This window comes from Pollicipes pollicipes, unplaced genomic scaffold (assembly GCF_011947565.3).
Source record: "Pollicipes pollicipes isolate AB1234 unplaced genomic scaffold, Ppol_2.1 Scaffold_3447;HRSCAF=4054_pilon_pilon_pilon, whole genome shotgun sequence".
NCBI lineage: Eukaryota > Metazoa > Arthropoda > Thecostraca > Pollicipedomorpha > Pollicipedidae > Pollicipes > Pollicipes pollicipes.
The window spans coordinates 10,120,188-10,142,139 of NW_023596297.1; the positions used below are offsets into that span (position 1 = coordinate 10,120,188).

Consider the following 21,952-nt stretch of genomic DNA (forward strand, 5'->3'; position numbering starts at 1 on the left):
TATCCCATGCGGGAAGTATGGAGCAGCGGATCGTCTTGCGTTTCCGTGGGGTTTACAAGCAACGAGCCCATGACCCTGAGGTCACGGAAAGGGCTGTAGTTATTGTAGTCTGTTATAGTGTAGTTACCTGTATAGTGTAGTCTGTTATATTCTTCTTCTCTGTTATTCATCTTCTACTCATATTCCGTTAGGGGTAGGGGGCTTCAGTCTCCCTCTCCATCCCCAACTTTGAGAAGAGTAGGCCAGAGTCGGGGAGAAATCCGTTTGCCGACGCATCCTTGGGGTATGTTACGTAATTTCTCATTGCTTAGCCTCCCCCCCCCATCCAGCTAATTTTGCGAAACTTGCGGCCCTAGATCGCGAAAAAGGCTAACCTGGACTTCCTAATACAAACATCACAATTTCGAGAATCTGCAACCCACCACTGCGGTTCGGTTCAAACTACAAACACGTGTTTCGGCGTTTGAGCGCGTCATAGTTAATTCCCAGACACATAGGTAGGGAATAATCGTAATTTGGTGCAGCTATGGCGCCATACGGAGCGTTTTGATGTTGAAATAACAACTGTTAGGTCTTTCAGTGCATAGTGGGCCAAATTCAACGAAGGATGGCGAGGCCGGAGGTATGCAGCCTGCCACACCCACCCAACCCAGTCATCAGAGCGCGAGCCCACATTTCGCCGACCGACGTTCGTTCCCGTATCGGTTTTTAATGTCCGTGAAGTAATCGATTCATTCAGCGATGTTTACAGCGACGAGTTCCGATTTCACTGAAAAATGGTTTCAAGGTCATTTGTGGCATGAGAACACCAAAAATAATCCTTATTTTGCACACCATGCTGCTGTGCGTATGGACACTACCACTCGAGCGCGTATCTTAGCAGCAAGGTTTATTCGGCAGTCACTGGAGCAGCGAGCGGGCCGACCGCCGCGTGCGCGTGTCGCGGCGTGAGGGAGGGAGTGGATGTTTGCAGAGCTTATCTGTTGTCGCTGACGAAAGGCATATAAGACATTGTGAAACAATTCGCGAAATAAAAGGTCTTTACGAGTTGGAACCTTTTCTGTCCGTCAAAAAGTCCTGACCCCTCAAGGTCACCCTTCAAGGTCAAACGCGGCCTTAAAGGACGGGGAACTCCATATCACCCAAAAATGACCGGCCGATTTTTAACTAACAAACGCCAGAACATTCACCACAGTAAGAGCTAGCGCCCGTCAAAAAGTCCTGACCTCTCAAGGTCACCTTTCAAGGTCAAACGCGGGTTCAAGGGACGGGGAACTCGATATCACCCAAAAGTTGCCGGCCGATTTTGACGGACGCTAGCTCTTTCTGTGATGAATGTTTTGATGTTTGTTAGTTAAAATCGGCCGGTAACTCTTGGGTGATATGGAGGTTCCCGTCCTTTGAGCCCGCATTTGACCTTGAAGGGTAACCTTAAGAGGTCAGGCCTTTTTTTGACGGACGGCAGCTCTTTCTGTGGTGAATGTCCTGATCCTTGTTAAACAAAAATCGGCCGGTAATTTTTGGGTCATATGGAGTTCCTCGTTTTTAGTGCGTGTTTGATCTTGAAGGGCGACCTTGAGAGGTCAGGACTTTTTGATGGACGCTACCTCTTTCTGTGATGAATGTTTTGGTTTGTCAGTTAAAAATTGGCCGGTAATTTTTGGTTGATATGAAGTTCCCGTCATTTGAGCACGCGTTTAACTTTGAAGAGTGACTCTGAGAGGTCGGGACTTTAACGGACGCTAGTTTTTTCTACGTTGAATGTTCTGGTTTTCAGAAAACACAAATCGGCCGGTAACTTTTGGGTGATATGGAGTTTCCCGTCCTTTGAGCCCGCATTTGAACTTGAAGGGTGACCTTGATACGCCAGGACTTTTTGGCGGACGCTAGATCTTTCTGCGTTGAATGTTCTCATGTTTGTTAAGTACGAATCAGCCGGTAATTTTTGGGTGATATGGAGTTCCACGTCCTTTGAGCCCGCGTTTGACTTTGAAGGGTGACCTTGAGAGGTCAGGACTTTTGGACGGACGCTACTTCTTTCTGTACTGAATATTCTGGCATTTGCAAGTTGAAATTGGCCGGTAATTTTTTGGTGATATCGGGCTCCCTGTCCTTTCACCTAGCTTTTGACCTGGAAGGTCACATGCTATTGCAAAAGAAGTGTCATCTTTGGTGTTCTCACGCCATAATTGACCTTGAAACTATTTTTCAGTGAAATCAGAACTTGTCGCTGTAAGAAATGCTGAATAAATCGCTAACTTCACGGACATTGGTTTTCATCCGAAGCGGAAATAAATTTCAAAAATCTAAAAACGCCACGTGGACCAGTGGAGCTGTCGGACACAGACGACACGGATCTGCGTGCCAGCCCGGACAGAGAAGCTTATCGGAAAGCGTTCCGACACGTCTGTACCGGCGACGTGGGACCGAAGTTTCACCACGCATCAGTCATTTCGTAAATATATTTAAGCACGATGGCTGAGCGGACAAGAGAACGGTTAACAGCATGTTCTATGTAGGATCTAGCAAAGCTTTGGGTCATACACAACATACCAGAGCTATGGGTATGTCATGCCAGATGCATTTTGCAGATTTCGATTTGTTTTAACCACCCGCAAATAATTACGAACATATGGCACTGGAATGACAAAAATGGACCAATTATGAAGATACTTTTCATATTTATAGTTCGTGTTGCATAACATCACACTTGTACCATAAAATGCGAATACAAAACCGCTTAAATGCAGGTCTAACCAGGCAGAAACAAGCAGGTCAACCACGTCGCACGCAACCAATGGAAGAAGTCTGCAGCACGTCACAATGGTTGGTGCCTTCAAACAATACACTACATCAGCGGACCAAACCGGCCAGCCACCCCCGTGGCGGCCAGTGCCACAGGGCAGGCCGCCTGTCCACAGCAGTTAGCTGACGGCGGCGGCGGCAGGGCGTGCACACGCGGGACACCGAGGGCGGCGGGGCGCGACTCAGACCGAGCGCCGCAGGGCCGCGCCGCGCCGCGCACTCCAAACACTGCGCGCACACGTCGAAAACAAATCGCAAACCGTACACAGATCGCCGCACACGCCATCAAACAAATCGCAGCGCTCGCCGACGACACCAACGAAACATGACGCGCTGCCGCCCGGCCGCAATATCACAACGACGTTCGACCGAGGGTCGCGCCGGCGCGCGGCGGCGCGGCGGCGGCGGCCGATGGGCGCGGGCGCGCCGCCGGCGGCCCGCTTTGGTTAACTGGTACTGGCCGGCGGTCTCCGACACCGCAGACGGGGCCGCCACTCGGCCGACATGTCGAGTCGAGTCGACGCGACACAGCGACCCGCCACAACTCCACTGCAGCGTCCGCGTCCGCAATAACACTGACATGATGCCATTCAATCTACCCTATATCACTAGTCTACTTTGCCTCTTTAATTCTTTGCCTGATTGAACAGTGTGTACTAGCATGCATTCGATCGAGAAGTGCTGCTCCCTCCACGTGCGGACGCATGCGTGCAATGTGCTGAATAGGGTAGAATATTATACTTAACACGTTTCCGACGAAGCATCGATAACACAGTGGAAGGGTCAGTCGCGTGACAGTCCCACGCGACCCTCAGTGGCAGGGCAGAGGGAGAGGCCACGCCTATGACAATCCGCTCCTCGACAATGTTCAAAGGGACTGCCAGCTACTTCCGCGACTATAGATACCGAGTGACTTTTCAATCGATGCTCCGTGTTTGTCCCACCTATTTGCCTGTGGAAGTGTCTCTGCCCTGCCCCGACCCCCCCCCCCCCCCTGATACACACATACGGGGGTCAACGCACCTCCGCTCCGGCGGCGGGTGAGGTACAATCCCCCAGAGGACCCGTTCATAGGTGGCTTGCTATCTTTGGTCGACTGACAAGTTAGAATTCAGGCGAGAAGGGCCGCGGCGTGCCCCGCCATCTTCCGGCCAGCTCGTTCACCTATGCTTCTGCGCTCGACGCCTGGAGCGCGCTACAATATGAAGAGCTGGTGGTGGTTCTGCAGCAGATAGTCGGTGAACGTGTTGATCGGCCCGATGGCTGCCAGTGACATCTGCCGGTTGTGGTGCCAGATGAGGTTCGGTCCGAACACCACGGCCAGGTTTGCTGACGTCATTTTGTTCAGGTCGCTGCGGTCCATCACCTGAAACGACAGCCCCCACCGCCGACGGTGAGCTGGTGAACGGCCGGATCGGAAACAGCAGCTGTTGGCATTTTCTGTACTGACACTGTATGTTTAAAACTCGCCGTGATAATTTACAGCGGATCAAACAACACGTACAGGGTACAAACCGCAACTCATGCCATACCTTTCCCAGGAAGTGGATGATGTATTTGAGAACCACGTAGTTGTCTTCCGGTAGCTTTTCGAGCACCAACGACTTGACCGCCATCCCTCTCTCTGATCTGGGCAACGCTGCAAAGGACATAGCAAACAAACTTCAACATCATTCATTGCCCTAAACAAATCGTCGGCTGCATAATGTTCACAATGGTGACTCGAGGAAGTCAACGGCACATGACAATTCGCAACTTCGCGACCAAAGGTCTCTCTGCAGCCTGTTTGCTACACATCCACTACCAAACCAAACCACATGACGGGCGCCGTCACAAGACGAGCCTGTTTCTGAACAATAGCAGCGCAATGCAATAAACGGCACAGCCGGAGACGATTTTCGCATGCATGCTGTCCGTCTAAGTTATTTCATATCGCGTACGCAGTGAACACGATACAACGCTTTCAGCGAGGCGACGCCCGCCCAGTCGAAACACCTCCGGCGCCGTGCGTCACACACAACCCTGCACCGGCCGTCCGGGACGAGGCGACCCCCGCGGCTTACCCTGCACCTGCACGATCTCGTCATGCAGGTCGAACGTCATGAGTGGCTCCTCGAGCTCGCGCAGGAACGACTTGATGAGCACGGCGGCCACGTGCGCGTCCGTCAGCTGCACCGTCTCGGCGTGGTTGAACTGTGACTGCAGCTGGTTGATGAGGCGCACGTTGGCCGAGCGTCGGAACAGGCCCTCCGTCTCCAGCAGGTCCGGCTGGCTCAGGAACTCCACGCACTGCACGGCAGCCAATGCTTGTTAGACGTCCGTTTTAAAACAACGGCAAAGTGATCACAGTATGCTGCTTGTTCGCTTCCTCTACTAGACGAATGCATAATCATTTCCATATCATATTTTGTGGAAATCTTGCTTGTCAACCTCCTACCACCTTCCACCCACAAAAAACACGCGTGAAACCTTTCTGGGCGCCTTGCAAAACGCATTTTACACGCAGTGAGCCACAGGAGCCCGTCACAGCGTATGAGAAGGTGAGGTAGACGGCGGCGTCACCAGGTCGGCGAAGCGTGCGTGCGGAGGACCCGACAGGCGCCTCACCTGGCGCACGACGGGGGCGATCGGGTCGCCGCCGTTGTGCTCCTTGATGAACTGCAGCGCCACACCGAACTGCTGCGTCTCCAGCGGCGTGTGGAACTGCACGCTGGGCGTGGTCGGCAGCCGCAGCGGCTTCGACACCAGCGTGCGGTCGTGCCTGGCGGCGGATAGCGCGGCGTCAGACGAGGCGGAGCCCGGACGGCGCTGCGAGGAGCGAGCGACGGCGAAACTGCGCCTGCCCACACGGCAGCCTGTGACTCAGAGCGGTGCCTCACTCAGCACCGCCAGATCAAAAGACTGCGAGGAAAACGCCACCCAGAAGTGAAAGGTAGCCCCATTTTTCCGCGACACGTTCCCTGAAGTTTGATACGAGTTGGAATCTAATTTCTCAACCCCGCCCCTTCCCACGACTGACACGGCACAGGATAGCGACTTCCGTCCTGTTTTGCACGCTAGCCACCCGTGCTGGGCTAGAGGGCAAATAACACCGGCGCCCAACGCCAACGTCCCGCGCAAAAACTGCAAAGACCAGCAGCGCAGAGCCCAGCAGCTGATATGATGACCAAGCTGCCGATCGGGCATCGCTGAAGCGCCGGCTAGACACTGCTGGCGCCAGTGCGACGGTTATCAACGACGGACCCTACTTCACGGGCGGAGGTTGTCCCCAGCGCTGCTTACAGTACCGAACGACGGGTGTAACGTCACCGGACGCCCATCAAAGCGTGACTGGGGCCAAATGAATGGCCGAGATTCGGCGGCAGCAGCGAAAACCCGTCACTCACAAACAACGCAAACATCGGTCTAAACAAGAATCAAAATGGATTTATGAATATACGTTGCTACTGCCGTTTGTCATTTGACAGAAAAGCAGCCGTCATGCACAGCACCCGTCCAGGGGGCCGGGATCCACCCCGGCCCCCTCGGGTCAGCAGCGCGCGCAGCCGACGGCTCGCGCCCACACACACCGACGACAACCTTTACGGCTTTGGTCGGAGCAACGGGCTGAGTGCCACCAATGTCTAGACGCAAGCGCATGAACTATAGTTTTGGCAACTAAACGGTGACGTAAATTAGACGAGGAATTCCCCGCCCAAGCTAGTGGTCAAACAACGAAGCGTTTCTAGCAGCATCATTGCTGTGTTTGCGCATGTTTGCGTCCTTCTGCTGCCTACACATGGCCACAATTTACGATATACGGCTGCATAGTTCAATGTCACCCATTTTTCAGAGACACGCTGTTTGCCGAAATACGTCTGTCCGTACCCGTCGCTCATTTGATTGGAGCGTCTGTCTTCGGATCCACCCATCCGTGGGAGGGTGGATCCCAATCTCCTCAAGCGCCCACTGTTTGCCCCAGACTGCGATGGTCCGCGGCTGGTGGCCACAGCCGTGCTAAAGGTTGGTTTGACGTCACAGGGCAGGACGGCCATACCAAGCATGACGGGACGTCAAACTTGTTCCACTTAAGTCTGCCGCTGACGTGGAATTTCACGAGCGGATGATGGAGTCAGTGCCCACGCAGCAAGCACTGTTTGGCGTCGGCTCTCGTCACAGGAATCTATCCGATGAAAAGTTTCGCAGTTCCGAATAACCCCTTAAAAGATCGTGCGTGAAGAGCAGTGGTAACATGTGAGCACATGCCGTCTATATTTAACGCGCCCAAACGGACCTGTGACCACGTCGTTTTAAATATGCCAATGTTCATTCATACTTCGCTGTGTATTTGCGGAACTCTTTCCCTCCAGCCGTATAGTCCATCATGCAGTGCTTAAATCTACCGCTCGAACATACTCTTGGGTAGTCGAACTTATCAAGAGGATACAAGACAACCGATGATAGGCTTAATTGCATTATGATATTTTAGAATACTCACTCCAACTCAGTGTAGGGTATTTGATCTGATTCATAACACTCACTCCAACACGGGCTCGGGTACGGTGATCTGGGCCATAATGCTCCTCCGACACCGGCAGGGGTACGGTGATCTGGTCCATAATACTCACTCCAACACGGGCTCGGGTACGGTGATCTGGTCCACAGTAATCCAACACGGGCTCGGTTACAGTGATCTGGTCTATAATACTCACTCCAACAACGGGCTCGGGTACGGTGATCTGGTCCATAATACTCACTCCAACAAAAAGCTCGAGTACGGTGATCTGGTCCATAATAGTCACTCCAACACGGGCTCGGGTTATCGTGATCTGGTCCATAATACTCACTCCAAAACGGGCTCGGCATCATGATCTGGACCATAATACTCACTCCAACATGGGCTCGGGTATCGTGATCTGGTCCATAATACTCACTCCAACACGGGCTCGGGCATCATGATCTGGACCATAATACTCACTCCAACACGGGCTCGGGTATCGTGATCTGGTCCATCGGGAGATGATTCCGAAGTTCGTGCAGATAATTCACGTACAAGATCTTCTTTCCAAACTTCACGCTGAAATGGGAAAACGCACGAATTAACACAGCTTCGCACAAACAATTTCATCCCTCAGCCCATGCGACAGCAGTTGCTTCTTTTAGTCAGTGGATTGGACCAAACACGCTGGCAACTCTGGGCAGATACGCAAAAGCGCAAACCTCATTGGTGTCGAGATGCATGCCACAAAACACTTATTGTCTTGGCAACTGGGGATGGCAAAGCCCGATGCAGCCTTCAACCACCGTCTGCGTCAGATACCGCGTCATGTCGTTTTCTGAGGAGAAAAGCTGAAGATTTTTGCTCGACCTCCGCTAAGTTAAGAATATAACGTCACAAGACCTGGACATTTTCAAAAACGTCCGCCCTCCACCATTTTTTAAAATGCATATTTTCTCCCTACAAGCGTGACACGCAATCGACTCATGTCTAGGTTATTATGACGCATGGACTGGCGTCAAAAGACACCTCCCATTCTCCGCTTCAGCTGTGGAGAGCTGATTGACCTGCTCAAGGCCGCAACAGGTGCGTGGGGCCAACGCCCGAGTCCAAGCCCCGCCCACCGGCAGCAGCTATCCAGGTGAAGCGTTGAATTACCATCTATTGAAGGTATCGTTATTTCTATCTTATTTTGGCTGACATAAGTCGCGACGGATTCTCTCGTGTTGAGCTTTTTGGATTAACGAAATCGAGTCATATTCTAAAAAATCATTCAACGATGACGTGGCAACATGACTGACGTCGACAGATCACCCACCATGATTTGTGCATTAATGCTTTAGCCTCTTAGCATTGGGTATTCCACAAATCACGTTCATCCGTCACACACCACACCATGATGCACTACTACGTCTCTTAGCATTGGGTATTCCATAAATCATGTACGTCAGTCACACACCACACCATCATGTGCTTGCTACATCTGGATAAGCTGTTCACACTAAATTGATCAAAATTGAGTGAGGAATAAATGACTCAGATAGTGCAAGATATGGCGGGCCCTCTACCAACCGACATGATTCGAACCCATGCACCTCAACATGTCACAGAAGTCTGACCTGATTGCGGGGCGGAACAAGTTGTAGACAACCCGAATGAAGTTGGTGGGGGTGCACCAAGTACAGAGCTTTTAGATTCTTTCTTGTACTTTCTGTCAAAGCCCGATATGCCTGCCAGAGCCCAGCTGAGGGGTGGCTTATTTTTTGCTGTTCAGTCCATAGTGGAAGTACACCAGGCTGTAGGTCTTGCTCAACGTACTGGTTCAGCGTGAACATTCAGGTAGCTGAAAGCAGAAGTTGACAGGCAGTCAGATCATCATATGAATTGAGTCATACCCCTATGTCTTACAGGAAGACGCCACACAGCTGCAACACAAGAATGCACCGCACCATCAACGCAGGACAGTTGGCCCATAGAGCGGCAATTCAGCGGGCTAACACACGTCAGCAGGACCTCCGCCACAAGGCGCGATACGCACCTTTCCCCGGGGCAGTCGGTGCTCACCTGAGCAGCTTGGTGTGGTTCAGCACTTTGTTGCTGGGCAGCCTGCACGCCGAGACGACGATCACCTTGCGGCCGTACGTGTCATCGCCCGACCACGTCCACGATGCCGTGCTGCGCCACGTCCCGGTAGTCGGCCTCGGTCGAGAGGCGCGCCTTGCGGTACAAGTCGTCGTTGAGGTCGAGGCCGAGCGAGAGTGGCCCCAGCTCGGCCTCGAAGTTCTCCTCGATGGTGCCGTCCGAGACGGTGGTGTCCAGCGCCAGTGCCAGGTCCAGCTCCGCCTCCAGCTCGGCGTCTGCCGAGAGCACGGCGCGCGGTCACGCCCCCACTCCGGTTCATCCGGACCCGCCTGTGACGGCGCTCCACACTCCGACACAGACCCACCGGCAAAGACGGCAAGAGGAGAGTGTGACCCCCAGACTGTCAACAAGCCAAAGTTTGCTCCCCTCATGCTTGGTTTGGTGATGAAACAGGCATAGCATTTCAAACTTCCACTTGAATATGGTGGCATGTCTCTACTTGGGTGGACCCACTCCAGTGTCACATATTCCATAATGATGACAATGACAAGATAAAGGCAATTCTCCACACTACTGACCTGTACCAGCATTGGTAGCACATGCCACCTCAGTGTCGTCAAACTCCAGCTGAGGCTCGTAGTCGTGGTAGTCTGACAGTGATGGGTAGGGGTCGTCAACCACCTCCTGACAGTGACACTGGCCCAGAACCTGACCCTGCCAGCCCAGCCATGTCACACATGTGCAGATTCCTGGTGGCATGTACATTAATACAGAAACCATGAAACTTTTGTCACAAAAACACAGCATTCAGTATCATTGCAAACTATGTTGTGATACTCCCATCATTACAAGACTTTATGCCTTAGATGTTAGAACCATTAGCCATTAATGGACTGCCTGTGATTAATGCATATGAAGAACCATATAACAAGACCCCCAGAAATGTTTCAGTCTAACAGCAGCTAACTTTTTTGGCCCTAGCCCCAGAATACATCTGCTAACATGCTGTAACCTTGGGCCTCTGTCCATGATTTTGACATCTCAATGGAAACAATGCTAAATTTAGGCCAATTTCCTTTAAGGGTGCCCACAGCTATTTGCAAAATATACACTAGCTATAACACATACCATAAACTAGCCAAAATCGCTGAATGCTATTGCTGGATCCTCAGACTGTGCCAGACCTAGATCTAGGTACTCAATCAAGTGTTTCTGCAGACAAATTATTTGACAATGCTCTTATTAAGTCCAAATCCCCCCCAGCCTAAAATCCAATGTAACTAAGATGAAAGTATTTAGAAACACTAAAACTGGATGCAACAGTCTTTTTTGGTACAACTTGGTACAACCAGGCATATAAGAAATGTTCAGTGCAAAAATTCATCATAGATAATGATCTGAGCTGAGATAAAAAATCACAAAACACAGCATATAACCAGTGAACTTGACATAAATGACAGAGCTCTCAGGCACAAAGAAAATAAAACCAATATATTGATCTAGTGAAAATAAAGCAGAAAACAATTTTACTATGCCTTTCAATGAAAGTGCCAGATAATATAGTGAGAGAGATATGGAGCATGGACATTTAGGAGTGTGACCAGACAGCACCTACAATAACTCAATTATGTGAAAGTGCCTCCTTTTAAGTTAAGGCTGGGTTCAGGTTGGTCAGATTGGTTGTACATCCCTTACAATGATGAACCAATGAAAACCTGCGGGATTCTTTCAGTCTGTTTATAGGTTGCATGACAGTAGAAATAATATCCTAATGGTTAATGATAAGCCAAGAATGTGATACAAAATGCAAAAAACATGAAGCACTAATTTTGGCTAACACGCTGTCACCAATGTCACAATTCTATCCGTAATGCCACATTATAAAGCTACAACTCCCAACACATTGTGTCCATATCTCTGTCACTCCTTGCATACTGTAGACAAGTAGATTGCCTTACTTCTTTGCTTGCCAACAAAGAAATGTCTCCTATACTGTTGTTGATGCCATGACAATGTCTTAGACCATGACAATATGAGCATTGCAACCGTGACTATGCCAAACCCTTTCAACATCTGGATAGTCATGGGCTCAGATGTCATGTTGCAGACAGATCCAGACACGAAAGTAAACCATTATGAAAGACCTACATATAACGATTCACTTACCAGGTTGTGCCACTTTTGGCTTCGCCTTGGATGTCTTGGCCAGCGATTCCATCTTGAATTTGATTACTGTCAACACAAATACCTACAGCAACAGCCCTTCTCACTGTGATTCAACACCATTCCCTAAGGTGCAAGCATACCTCCTGGCGATTCGAAGCGGAAAAACCCCCTCGAGTGAAGAATCCTTCACACGCCAGCAATTATCTTTGTACCGCGTAGCTGACCAGTGATGCAGCAGACACAAACAACGGTGATTGGGTACGTGACGCATCCATGCGCCATTGTGGACATGGATGAACTCTGGCTCTGGCTGGAACTCTGGTCTGGCTCGAAAACGTGAATCAGCTGATAACACAAATCGACGTCATATTCGCGGAGTTCTTCCAATGATGCGGCGCTTGCTGGATATGGATCACTGACAGTTCCAGAAGAGACGGTTTCGCCGAATCACGAAATATTCTCGAAAGTGGCCATTATGTTTTGAGTCACCAAACCACTCCTTTTTCGTTAAATGTCGCGTATCAAATGTGATATTCGATGACACTCAAAACATCACAATTTCACCGCGTCTTTGGCACAAAATGAACACTCTCAAGCTCCCCTTTTTTCATTCCTGTTGTAGTGGCGGCCTAAGTACTCTGCATGTCCTGTGCCAGCATAATGCCAACTGCCCTCTTAACTACCCCGAGACATCGTGACCAACATTTACTTCTGCATGACACTGACACTATTCGAATCGTCATCGGCGTCAGGGGCACGGTTTTTGGAAAAATCCGGGGTGGGCAAGCTGACTGCTGTGAAAAGGTCGGAAACCATGTTAGTTTTCAGGCAGTCCAATTTCTCCACGCATTTAGGCCACTTTCCATGTGCAGTTAGGTAGGGGAGGGGGGGGAGGGCTGACGACAAACTTAGGGGAGGTCTGTAGTCCACCTGCGAGCTGATTGCGAAGCGACAACGCTGCGTGGCGCAGTACATTCGCCGAGCCTATAAAATTACTCGTGTTCAAACCATCCACAATGGGGGCTGCCGCATATGCCGGGTGCGATTCACCGCTGCAGCTCCAGTGCGTGAGTCAGTGCGCGCGCTACCAGACACGACAAGGCCTCACAATTCTGTGCCCTCCGACGGCATACCGATAGGACTAGCACGTGTTGGTGGTACCAGCACTCACGAGTGATGCGGCCTTAACATCCGGCGAAGGCGGAACAATGGTGGTGGCAGGGGAAGAGGAGGGGGGGGGGGGCGTCAGGCCCGACCTCTCATGGACCCCAGCGACCGCGGAACGCCACGACCACGGCGACCGCCACCGCCCCCACCGGTGCTGCAGCTCGGCGCTCCCTCCGCCCCACCACCCCAGCCGCGGAGGCTGGGTCGCCCATGGCCGCGGGGACCGCCAACGCCGCCGCCGGTGCTGTAGCTCGGCACTCCCTCCGCCCCGTCGCCTCAGCCTCGAAGGCTGGGTCGCCCATAGCCACGGGAACCACCACTACCGCCACCGGTGCTGTGGCTCTCCGCCCCGCCGCTCCAGCCTCGGAGGCTGGGTCGCTGACGTGTCGAATGACTCCGGGTCAGGCACCGCGCCCCGTGACCCCAGTGATCCAGACGGACTGCGCCCCACACTAACCAGCCGCAGTAGCAGACACATTAAAGGTTGGGACATATGAAATGCAGTACTGGCAAAGCCAACAAATGACACATGACAGCAGTGCATCAAAATGAAAATGAGAGCCACAAGCGGAAGAACGGTGTAACACTGCGTCACACGTGTTACTTGCATTGCGCAATGTTCACCGCTGACTTACTTCATGTTCCAGCACTATTGCGCCACGTATAAGTCATTGGGACAACCCGTTCGTAATAAACTTGCTGAAATAAGGGGAAGAAATGCCCCGCCCCACCCCACTACACAAGCGCACAGCTGGCAGGCGGATCCTGTTGACACGCGGCTCAACCGCACACAGCCGCCACGTGGTCGGCCTCGAAAATCACACGCACCATGCGAATCCTTTATGCTGACCTCACCTCCATCCGGATTGGAAAAAACAACCGAGATTTTCTATAACGTTTATATAGTTCGTACAAAACACGAAGGAAGAGCCACTGGACACATTTGACTGGGCGCAAGAATAAACACAAGTGCTGCCTCGAACGCAGGTAAGCTGTGCAGTTAGAGCAGCAAACGCCATTAACTAATAACACATCACCGACAACAAATACGACGCCGGCGTATGACTCCAACTCCTGCGTTTGGCCCGTTCGTTGCTCTGCTAATCAACATGACTTACAGTAAGAATTGCGCACAATTGCCGAGGTCAAATGTCAATAATCCAGTCACCTAAGTCGCAAAAATCCCAAACGCAACCAGACGGGTCAAAGCTGATTTGAACATACTACCCCAAACACCTCTGGTTACGCTGTCACCAGATGCTGATCTTAAGTCGCTCGCCAAACAGGACAACCAATTGCATACTTGCATGAGAGAGCATCTCTGGCTGCATGAAAATTTGTGTGTGCCTTGTTTTGGCAAAAATGCTAAGGCATACTGTAAAAACACATCACTTTACGAAAAAGACGGGGCACTGCAGTTACAAGTCCAGGGGTTGGGCGACGATGATGACGATGAACTGGGAATACCCCATTCTGATTCCGTTTGGAGACCTTACAGATGTTTTCTTTCTCCCGTGTGTTACGACGCACACAGCGTTTGCATGTCTGAGTGTTACTGGTCTCACTTTTTTAATTTTGTTTGGCTTCTAGTCATAGCATATCGTGCGTAACGACATGACAAAAGGCAAATAACGAAACGTTGGCACTAAAAGAAAAAAGGCAAGTCGGGAAAGTGGCAAGCTCTGGAGGATCAACGGCTTCTGTATGCATGGGTACCTGCACTAAAGGATTGAATTACACCAAAAACTAACTGCGTCGTTTTCGCCTCGCAGTGCTCTTTACTACTACAAGTGGCCGTGCTTTGGGAGGGTTGTTATGCACTCGATTATACATGGTGGCCCACTAGGCAACTTAAAACATGCATGCGATAAAAGCAAAGTATGATATACCAATAGCATTATGGTCTGGGGCGTTCGGACGGCAAGCCCCCGGCACGTTTGGCAGAGCCCCTCTCTCCTGACGTCACAGGCCAGGCCTGAAGCTGCCACCGCCTGAGCCCAGGTCCGCCAGAGCCACGCAGGGACGGCGCGATGGCTGGCGCGCCAGCTCGCCGTCCGGCCCGCTGGTCCCGGTCGCGCTCGCGGCCGTGCCGTGCCGCACCGCCGGCTCACTTCTTCTTCTTGCCGAGCGTGAGCGTGCCGCCGTGGGAGGCGGTCAGGTGGGCGGCCTTGCGCCGGTGGAACTCGGCCACCTCCTCCTCCAGCTGGCGGCGCTCGTCGTCCACGCGGCGCTTCTCGTCGCCGTGCTCGCGCTTCATCTTGTCGAAGCGCTGCTGCAGCTGCGCGGCCGGGCACGGGGCGCGTCAGATCACGGCGGAACAAACCGCCGCCAGTGACGTCCTCATGTTGCCATGCGCTTTACGACATTAGGTGGGGCGGGCCATTGCCCGAGAGGGACGAGACACTTCGGCGCGGTGTACTTAAACTGACCACATGTCTGATATCCTGGACCTATGATCCAACGTGTTCGTGCGCACCGTCTCCGTAAGCGCCAAGCTTTTCAAAACACAGAAAAGATACTGCGCCGGCCGGTAAATCACTTCGCATTGCTCCAATCAGCGTTAAGCCTGTCGAAAGGCCTTTTGAAAAAAGTTTACGTTCCGTGCAAGTTCTCATATCGCAGCGCGGTACACATGACTGACCTGCTTTTCAGCCTCCTTCAACTCCGTCTCCTTCTCCTTGACCCGCTGGACGAACATTTGCCGCATTTGGTCCTCCTTCTGCTGCATCTCGTCCAGGTGCTCCGAGCGCTTCGTCTCGTAGGTCTCCTGGAAGTTGACCGGCTTGTTGTCCGGCCCCACGTCGCTGAAGCCCATCTGTCGGAGCGCAGAAAGGCGGTCACTGACACATCACTCACACAACGGCTTGTTGACAGGACTGAAGGCCGCCGGCCCAGATCACGGAGTCGTTCGGAAACAAGGCACCTGACAGTCACGGCCCGACGGACGTCACAGTGTGACGGCTCTGACACGGAGCGGCAGCCTTGGCCGATGCTGGAACGGCTGCTAGCTAGGTGGCCTAGTGATCAGAGCACCAGCCCCGGCGGTCCAGCAGTCTGAGCAGACGCGGGGCGGCTGCCTTGGCCGATGCGGGGACCGGCTGTTAGCTGGGTAGTCTAGTGATCAGAGCCCCGGCCTCGGCCGTCCAGCGGTCTGAGCAGACACAGCTGGTTCGAGCCCCCAGCACCGGCCGAAGCAGCCCGCCGGGACGGTGTTGCCCAGCACTGACCTTCTCCAGCCGGGCTTGGCGGTACAGCTCGTAGTGCTTGGTGTGCGTGGTGTCGCGGAGATCCTCCATGTTGGTGCGGATCAGCATCTCGCGAAGCTTCACAAAGTCGCAGTGGTTCTCGTTCTCAACTGGAAAACGGAGACAACGGCAATGAAACCGCCACCTGATGGCGGCGCCGCGGCTTTGGGGCTTGTTCCTGACTGTGTTCCGGTCTCCCACGGTACAGACGTCGTGAGACATTTCTGTGCCTATTGCCACGAAGCTTCACGCGTCGTTAACTGTAACCTGAAAATGCATGGAAACCGCCGCCATCACCGTGCAAACAGCTAGCAAATGTAGCTAGCGGTAAATATATGCAGCCAACGCAAACGCCTCGCAACACTGGCACCTGTCACATGCCAAGACAGTTCCTTCCCTCCCCCCCCCCCCCCCCCCCCCCCCCACAAGGTACTCCAAGTGTACCCCACACTCACCCTGCACGGTACCCCCAGGGGTACTCGCGGGCGCGCACCATCTTGTTGCCGACCTTGACGAAGTCGGTGCTGCCGACGACGGCGAACGGGATGTGCGCGTTCATCGAGCGGTTGGTGTCAGCCACGGTCGAGTCGTCCATCGGGAAATGGTAGATCTGCACGCCGTTGCCGTTCAGTTCCGTCAGGATGCGTTGCTGTGGACACGGCAGCGCCAACGGCGTGAAGCAGAGAACGTGGCGACACAGCCTCGTTCAATTGCGGCAGGTTCGCCGCGGTGCTGGCCGTGCAAAGCAAAGCACGCGAACTGACGCAAGCCACCTCCTCGTCCACTGGAAGCGAGGCATCAATTCTGCATCTGCACACTCCGTGGATCAAAGTTGGCACAGATCCCTATTCCGTTGTTTACCATCGATAGACGTTTTCTTCTCATCATAATTCACAACATGTATTTCATTCCAGATGGTTGCATTGCCAGGAAAGTGTAAAACAAGTGATGACTGGAGCATTCGCGAGCGTCGACTGCTGGAAAACTCCGATAAAGTGGACATGTGTAAGAAAAAGCCCGCGATGGAAAACACGGATTCAGGTCTGATCTGATCTGTTCCGACTGATCTGGCCTGGTATGGTTTACTCGGGGCTGGTTCGATCTAAACTGGTCTGGTCCGGTCTGGTCTAGTTCGGTCTGATCCCGCCTAATCAGACCTGATTTAGTCTGATCCAGCCAAGTCATGTCTGATTTACCCCCGGTGACCGTGCTCACAGGACGTCTGGTCTGGCCGTGTAGCCGGTCAGAACCGACCACAGCACCCGGTCAAAACCACCAGAACAGCCGGTTAGAACCAACCCCTGCGGCCGGTCAGGACCGACCATTGCGGCCGATCAGGACCGACCACAGCAGCCGGTTAGGACCGACCACCACAGATGGTCAGGACAGGCCACAACAGCCGGTCAGGGCCGACCACAGCAGGCCGACATGTGACCCGCACTGTAGTCTGCGCTCCGTTGACCGCACGGTTCGACCTCCAATGTCTGCACAGGTTTCATATGCTTTGAGGTAAAAATAAGCACAGACTGTCAAGCCATGCCACTGATTACTCCTCAATGTATCTCCCGGAAAATTTGGTACACATGACAAATTTCTTGGCCTGGCAAACCTACATACACAGGCAGCACATCTTTATGACAGGTTCATTAGCACATGGTAGAACCTACCTTGAACTTGACTAGTTCGGTTTTGGAGATTGTGTCCGCCTTGGCGATGACGGGGATGATGTTGACCTTGCTTTGCAGTTTCTTCATACACACGAGATCTAGCGATTTCAGTCTGCGAAGGGACGAAGCCAGTATCAACTAGGATGCACTCATAGGTGTGATCTTCCGCGTCAGTACTCAAACGTTCTTCGTCACTAACCAAACCTTTCTACGTGCTTCACGACTGTTCATAAGACATTTTTCGCTCCCAGTAATCGTTCCGACAGCCAGCAACGGCAGACGCAGACGTCAGCCACCCCGATCCTGGCTCACCCGTGTCCCGTCGGGCAGATGAAGTAGACGCATGCGTGGATCCTGGTGTCGTGGTACGCCGACAGCGAGCGCTTGATCTTCAACTCCTCCTGCAGGTAGTTCTCGAACTGCGTGTCAATGTAATCGACGATCGCTTTGAAGCTGTCCTCCTTGTTGATCTGGTCGCCGTAGCCGACCGTGTCCACACAGCGTCAGCTGCCGGGGCGCACAGGGCGTCAGCTGCCGGGTCACACAGCGTCAGCTGCCGGGTCACACAGGGGCGTCAGCTGCCGTGTCACACAGCGTCAGCTGCCGTGTCACACAGCGTCAGCTGCCGGATCACACAGCGTCAGCTGCCGTGTCACACAGCGTCAGCTGCCGTGTCACACAGGGCGTCAGCTGCCGTGTCACAGGGCGTCAGCTGCCGGGTCACACAGCGTCAGCTGCCGTGTCACACAGGGCGTCAGCTGCCGTGTCACAGGGCGTCAGCTGCCGGGTCACAGCGTCAGCTGCCGTGTCACACGGGGCGTCAGCTGCCGTGTCACACAGGGCGTCAGCTGCCGTGTCACAGGGGGTCAGCTGCCAGGTCACACAGCGCCAGCTGCCGGGTCACACATGGTGTCAGGTACTCCCTGTCCGGGTGCTGGCGATCGGGGCTCGCCAAGCCAGCTGCAGCAGCCGGCCAGTGGCCGTCAGGCAAGCGTGAATCGGCGCAAGGCTCGCAAGCCGTGCAGTCTCGCAGCACGCGACAGTCGCCTGCCCGCAGTCTGCGGCGGCGCCCACTCCGGCCTGGCGCCGACTGCTCCGCCCGCGCCGTCCGACCCGACACCCCCCGGAACGGAGGGCGATCTGAGCTGGCCCGAGGCCCGGGCCGTCAGGGCCAGTCGAGGGGCCGCGTTGCCGTGGAGTCTGCCGCAGCGACGCGTCACACGGACGACGCGCGCGTGCATTCTGACGATTCCGCTCGGCTAAAAGGCGAGCCAACTGGCCTGGTCGCAGGCCGCAGGTCTCGCGGGAAAGCGCACAGCACAGTCAATGGAGCCACGTAGCATGGGTGATGAGGCCACCCGAGGTCCGTTTCAGTACTGAGGACGGCCAGGCAGGAGCATGGGAGCCGAAGCCCACTAGTGCATGTTTTGTACTTAAGCTTGTTCCCTTTGGACAATTCACCCCATACTGTAAATGTTCATCTGTTTCCCATGTGGAACATTGTATGAGCATAATGAACTCTTAAAAGGGTATGCTCACAACATGGGTATGCGAAAATTGCCAGGTTGTCAAAGCAAAATCATCTTAATGTCTCTAGCATTTGTCTCCTTTCAGTACACCCACACTTAAGTTTAAAGTTAAAAATCTAGGTAAAAAATGCCTAGTGATGGCACATCGCTAAATGCAGAGAAATGCCTTACCTTTCTTAAACTATGCAAAACTTACCACTAACTTCACTTTTTGTGGCTTCTAGAAGCATGAAACAGAAAGCATCCATAGCAATGCTGTTCATAGGTAAAAGCATAGCATAAAAGCACGGCCATAGCAAGACACACCACAATTTATCAAACAGATTACAAAATACTAGTAAGCAAGCATTTAGCACACAGTGGTTCACTGTATTATCAACATTCTTTATGATAACATCATAGAAAAAATGTGGCAGCATGAAAAACTTCTCTTTATTACAGGCATATAACATTTAATTCATGAAACTAAAAATGAATAAGAAATATAGCTTACTGGCAAGCTATGCCATGAGTGCCCATTTGAAAATAGTTTCTCCATTAAGTTCACAGCTTTTAATTGTTAAACAACATTTAACCCATTTAGGACTCACCTTCAACTTGACATTGCTCTCCTGCAGCTCATATGTGTGCGCCTTCAGTTTCACAACAGTCAGGTTGTGTGGACTCTGAGATGACTCGAAGTTGGTGTTGAACAATGAGTCCATAAGGGTGGACTTACCCAATCCTGTCTCGCCTGTCGACAGAGCATGGAATCAACACAAAACCGGAGCACATCTCAACATCTCACCAGGCACGTCAGCATACTACAAACATAGGACCAGCAGTATCTAAAACATAACAGGACCAATTGACATTGCTAGGAGTTCTTATACATCATTTACTAGAGGTTCACTGTTAAAAATACAAGCTCTTCTTTAGTCACATGAAGCTCTGAAGACTGGATGCCAGATGGCAAGCAAAGATTAAATGGCCTCATAAACTTCACAAATCTGTGCCTAGTATAAGGGACTGATGCATGAGAAGAAGAAACTATGTATAAAAAACAACATTCGCTCTGAAAAACTTTTTACATGAGAGAAGCACAAGGTGTACTGGGGCAAGGGGAGGGAGGGGGATCCCACACAGCATTCTAGTCCTGTGACCCATGAGCACATGTGTTACACAGCAAACACCTAGCTGAGCTAAGTGAACACTGAAAATGTTACAATGCATTGCAAGCAAAAAGAATGAAACACTAAGTGAAGCATGGTCCAGGCCTTGGAAGCCCCCTTTCACCAAGGTCAAATCAGCACAAAAATGGTACCACCAGTTACAAAACTGAAAAGGTATATGTTCATGACAAAGATGGGCATTACATCTCCATGTCTTTCAGCAGTGCAAAGTGTGGAAAGCCAATCACCATAAACCCTTCACACACAGCTTAACCTTGCAGGAGCAAGCAAGTCAAGACAGAAAGTAAACACAACAAGAAATAATATTTAACCAACATTCATGTTGGTTGTCAACAGTGGCCCTATCAAGGCTGAGATTCTATCCAGCCAGACTGTATTCATAACAAGGAGAGCATATTTAACCTGAACACATACTCTAACATTGCTTGACATGCTACCATTGCCTGGTGCAAGTAGGCTAGCAGTCAGAGATAACCTTTTTTTGGCAAAGGTTTGGGAACTTGAGGCTGGCTGGTATCTGTACAAAAAATTATGCCTGGCAAGGAACCTGTCCAACTTGGCTTCAGCACAATAATGTTGTTTTTCTGAAGGGTGCATCTGATCTATTAGCTAGTAAGGTCAGCATATTTTGCAATACTCAAATTCTGGTTAAAATGCCATATCCACAGATGCATTATCACATATTTTGAGATAGGGGCAGAACTTTCATAGGACACATTTACAGAGGGGCCTCCTGGGCAAGATGTTCCTGTTTCCGAAGGTCATACTTACCTTATCTTTGTAGCTTGAAGAAATCAAGCTCATGCCGCTCAGTGTTTTTGCAGTCTAAGGAGGCAAACAATTTGTTTTAAGATGCCTATTTGTCAATATTTTGCCCATAATACCCTAGCAATACCTTGTCAGACCCTGCCACATTTGCAGATGAACAGCTGCCAGCATACATGAGCATGACCATACCTGGTTCCTTCATACACTATCAATTCACACTCAAAAAAAAATTTGCTTACCAATGCACATGATGTTGAAAGTGAAGCCATTCTGAACAGACTTTGCCACCAGCTGGTCTGGCAGAGAGTCAAACCCCACATGTCCTGACAGCTCCAGTGGCCTTGGCTGGTTTCCTCCAACTGCCTGCAACCACAAAATATTTCTCTTTACATCAACAGCAGATCACATCACGCTTCATCGAAACTGACAGAACGCCTTTATTGCGCAAACATGTAACCTGCTTGGCTGCCAACACCGTAGCCACTGCATTTAAGAAATGGAAAGCATTCAAATATTCTGCAGGCTTACCCCGAAGCACAAAATACAACTCAAACGGCAAAATAGGCAACCGGCTCTCCACATTTTCCATCCTGTAAGTGTAATAAACACTTCACCGTTACAGACTTTCAAGCGGGGCGTTGCCCGTTGACCATTCGACATACACCAACCTTAGGCTTATCCAATTCGACAGGTGGCATGGTGGATGACAAAAACGTGCCCGCTGGTAGTTGCAGCGATTACTTTTCACACCTTCACACCGACGAATTACTTTCAATAAAGCTCCTACTACAGAGACGGACAACACCAGTCACCAATTTCAACGGAGCCAAAGTTAGTCAAGGTTTCTCGAAAACGAATCCGTTGAGGTCGGGGT

At 51.8% G+C, this 21,952-nt stretch overlaps 1 protein-coding gene and 1 pseudogene across 1 annotated transcript; both read right to left on the bottom strand.

The window, feature by feature from the left end:
- Nucleotides 1-3,948: 3,948 nt before the first annotated feature.
- Nucleotides 3,949-11,684, bottom strand: LOC119092729 (rho GTPase-activating protein 1-like; annotated as a pseudogene).
- A 3,045-nt stretch (nucleotides 11,685-14,729) lies between these two features.
- On the bottom strand, nucleotides 14,730-21,924 carry LOC119091678 (septin-2-like). Its single transcript, XM_037214494.1, is given in 10 exon segments — nucleotides 14,730-14,975; nucleotides 15,339-15,512; nucleotides 15,925-16,052; nucleotides 16,387-16,591; nucleotides 17,610-17,721; nucleotides 17,922-18,116; nucleotides 18,402-18,409; nucleotides 19,729-19,871; nucleotides 21,318-21,441; nucleotides 21,747-21,924. Coding segments are annotated over 10 exon segments (1,290 nt in total). The 5' UTR covers nucleotides 21,777-21,924; the 3' UTR covers nucleotides 14,730-14,804.
- Between the last annotated feature and the right edge of the window lie 28 nt (nucleotides 21,925-21,952).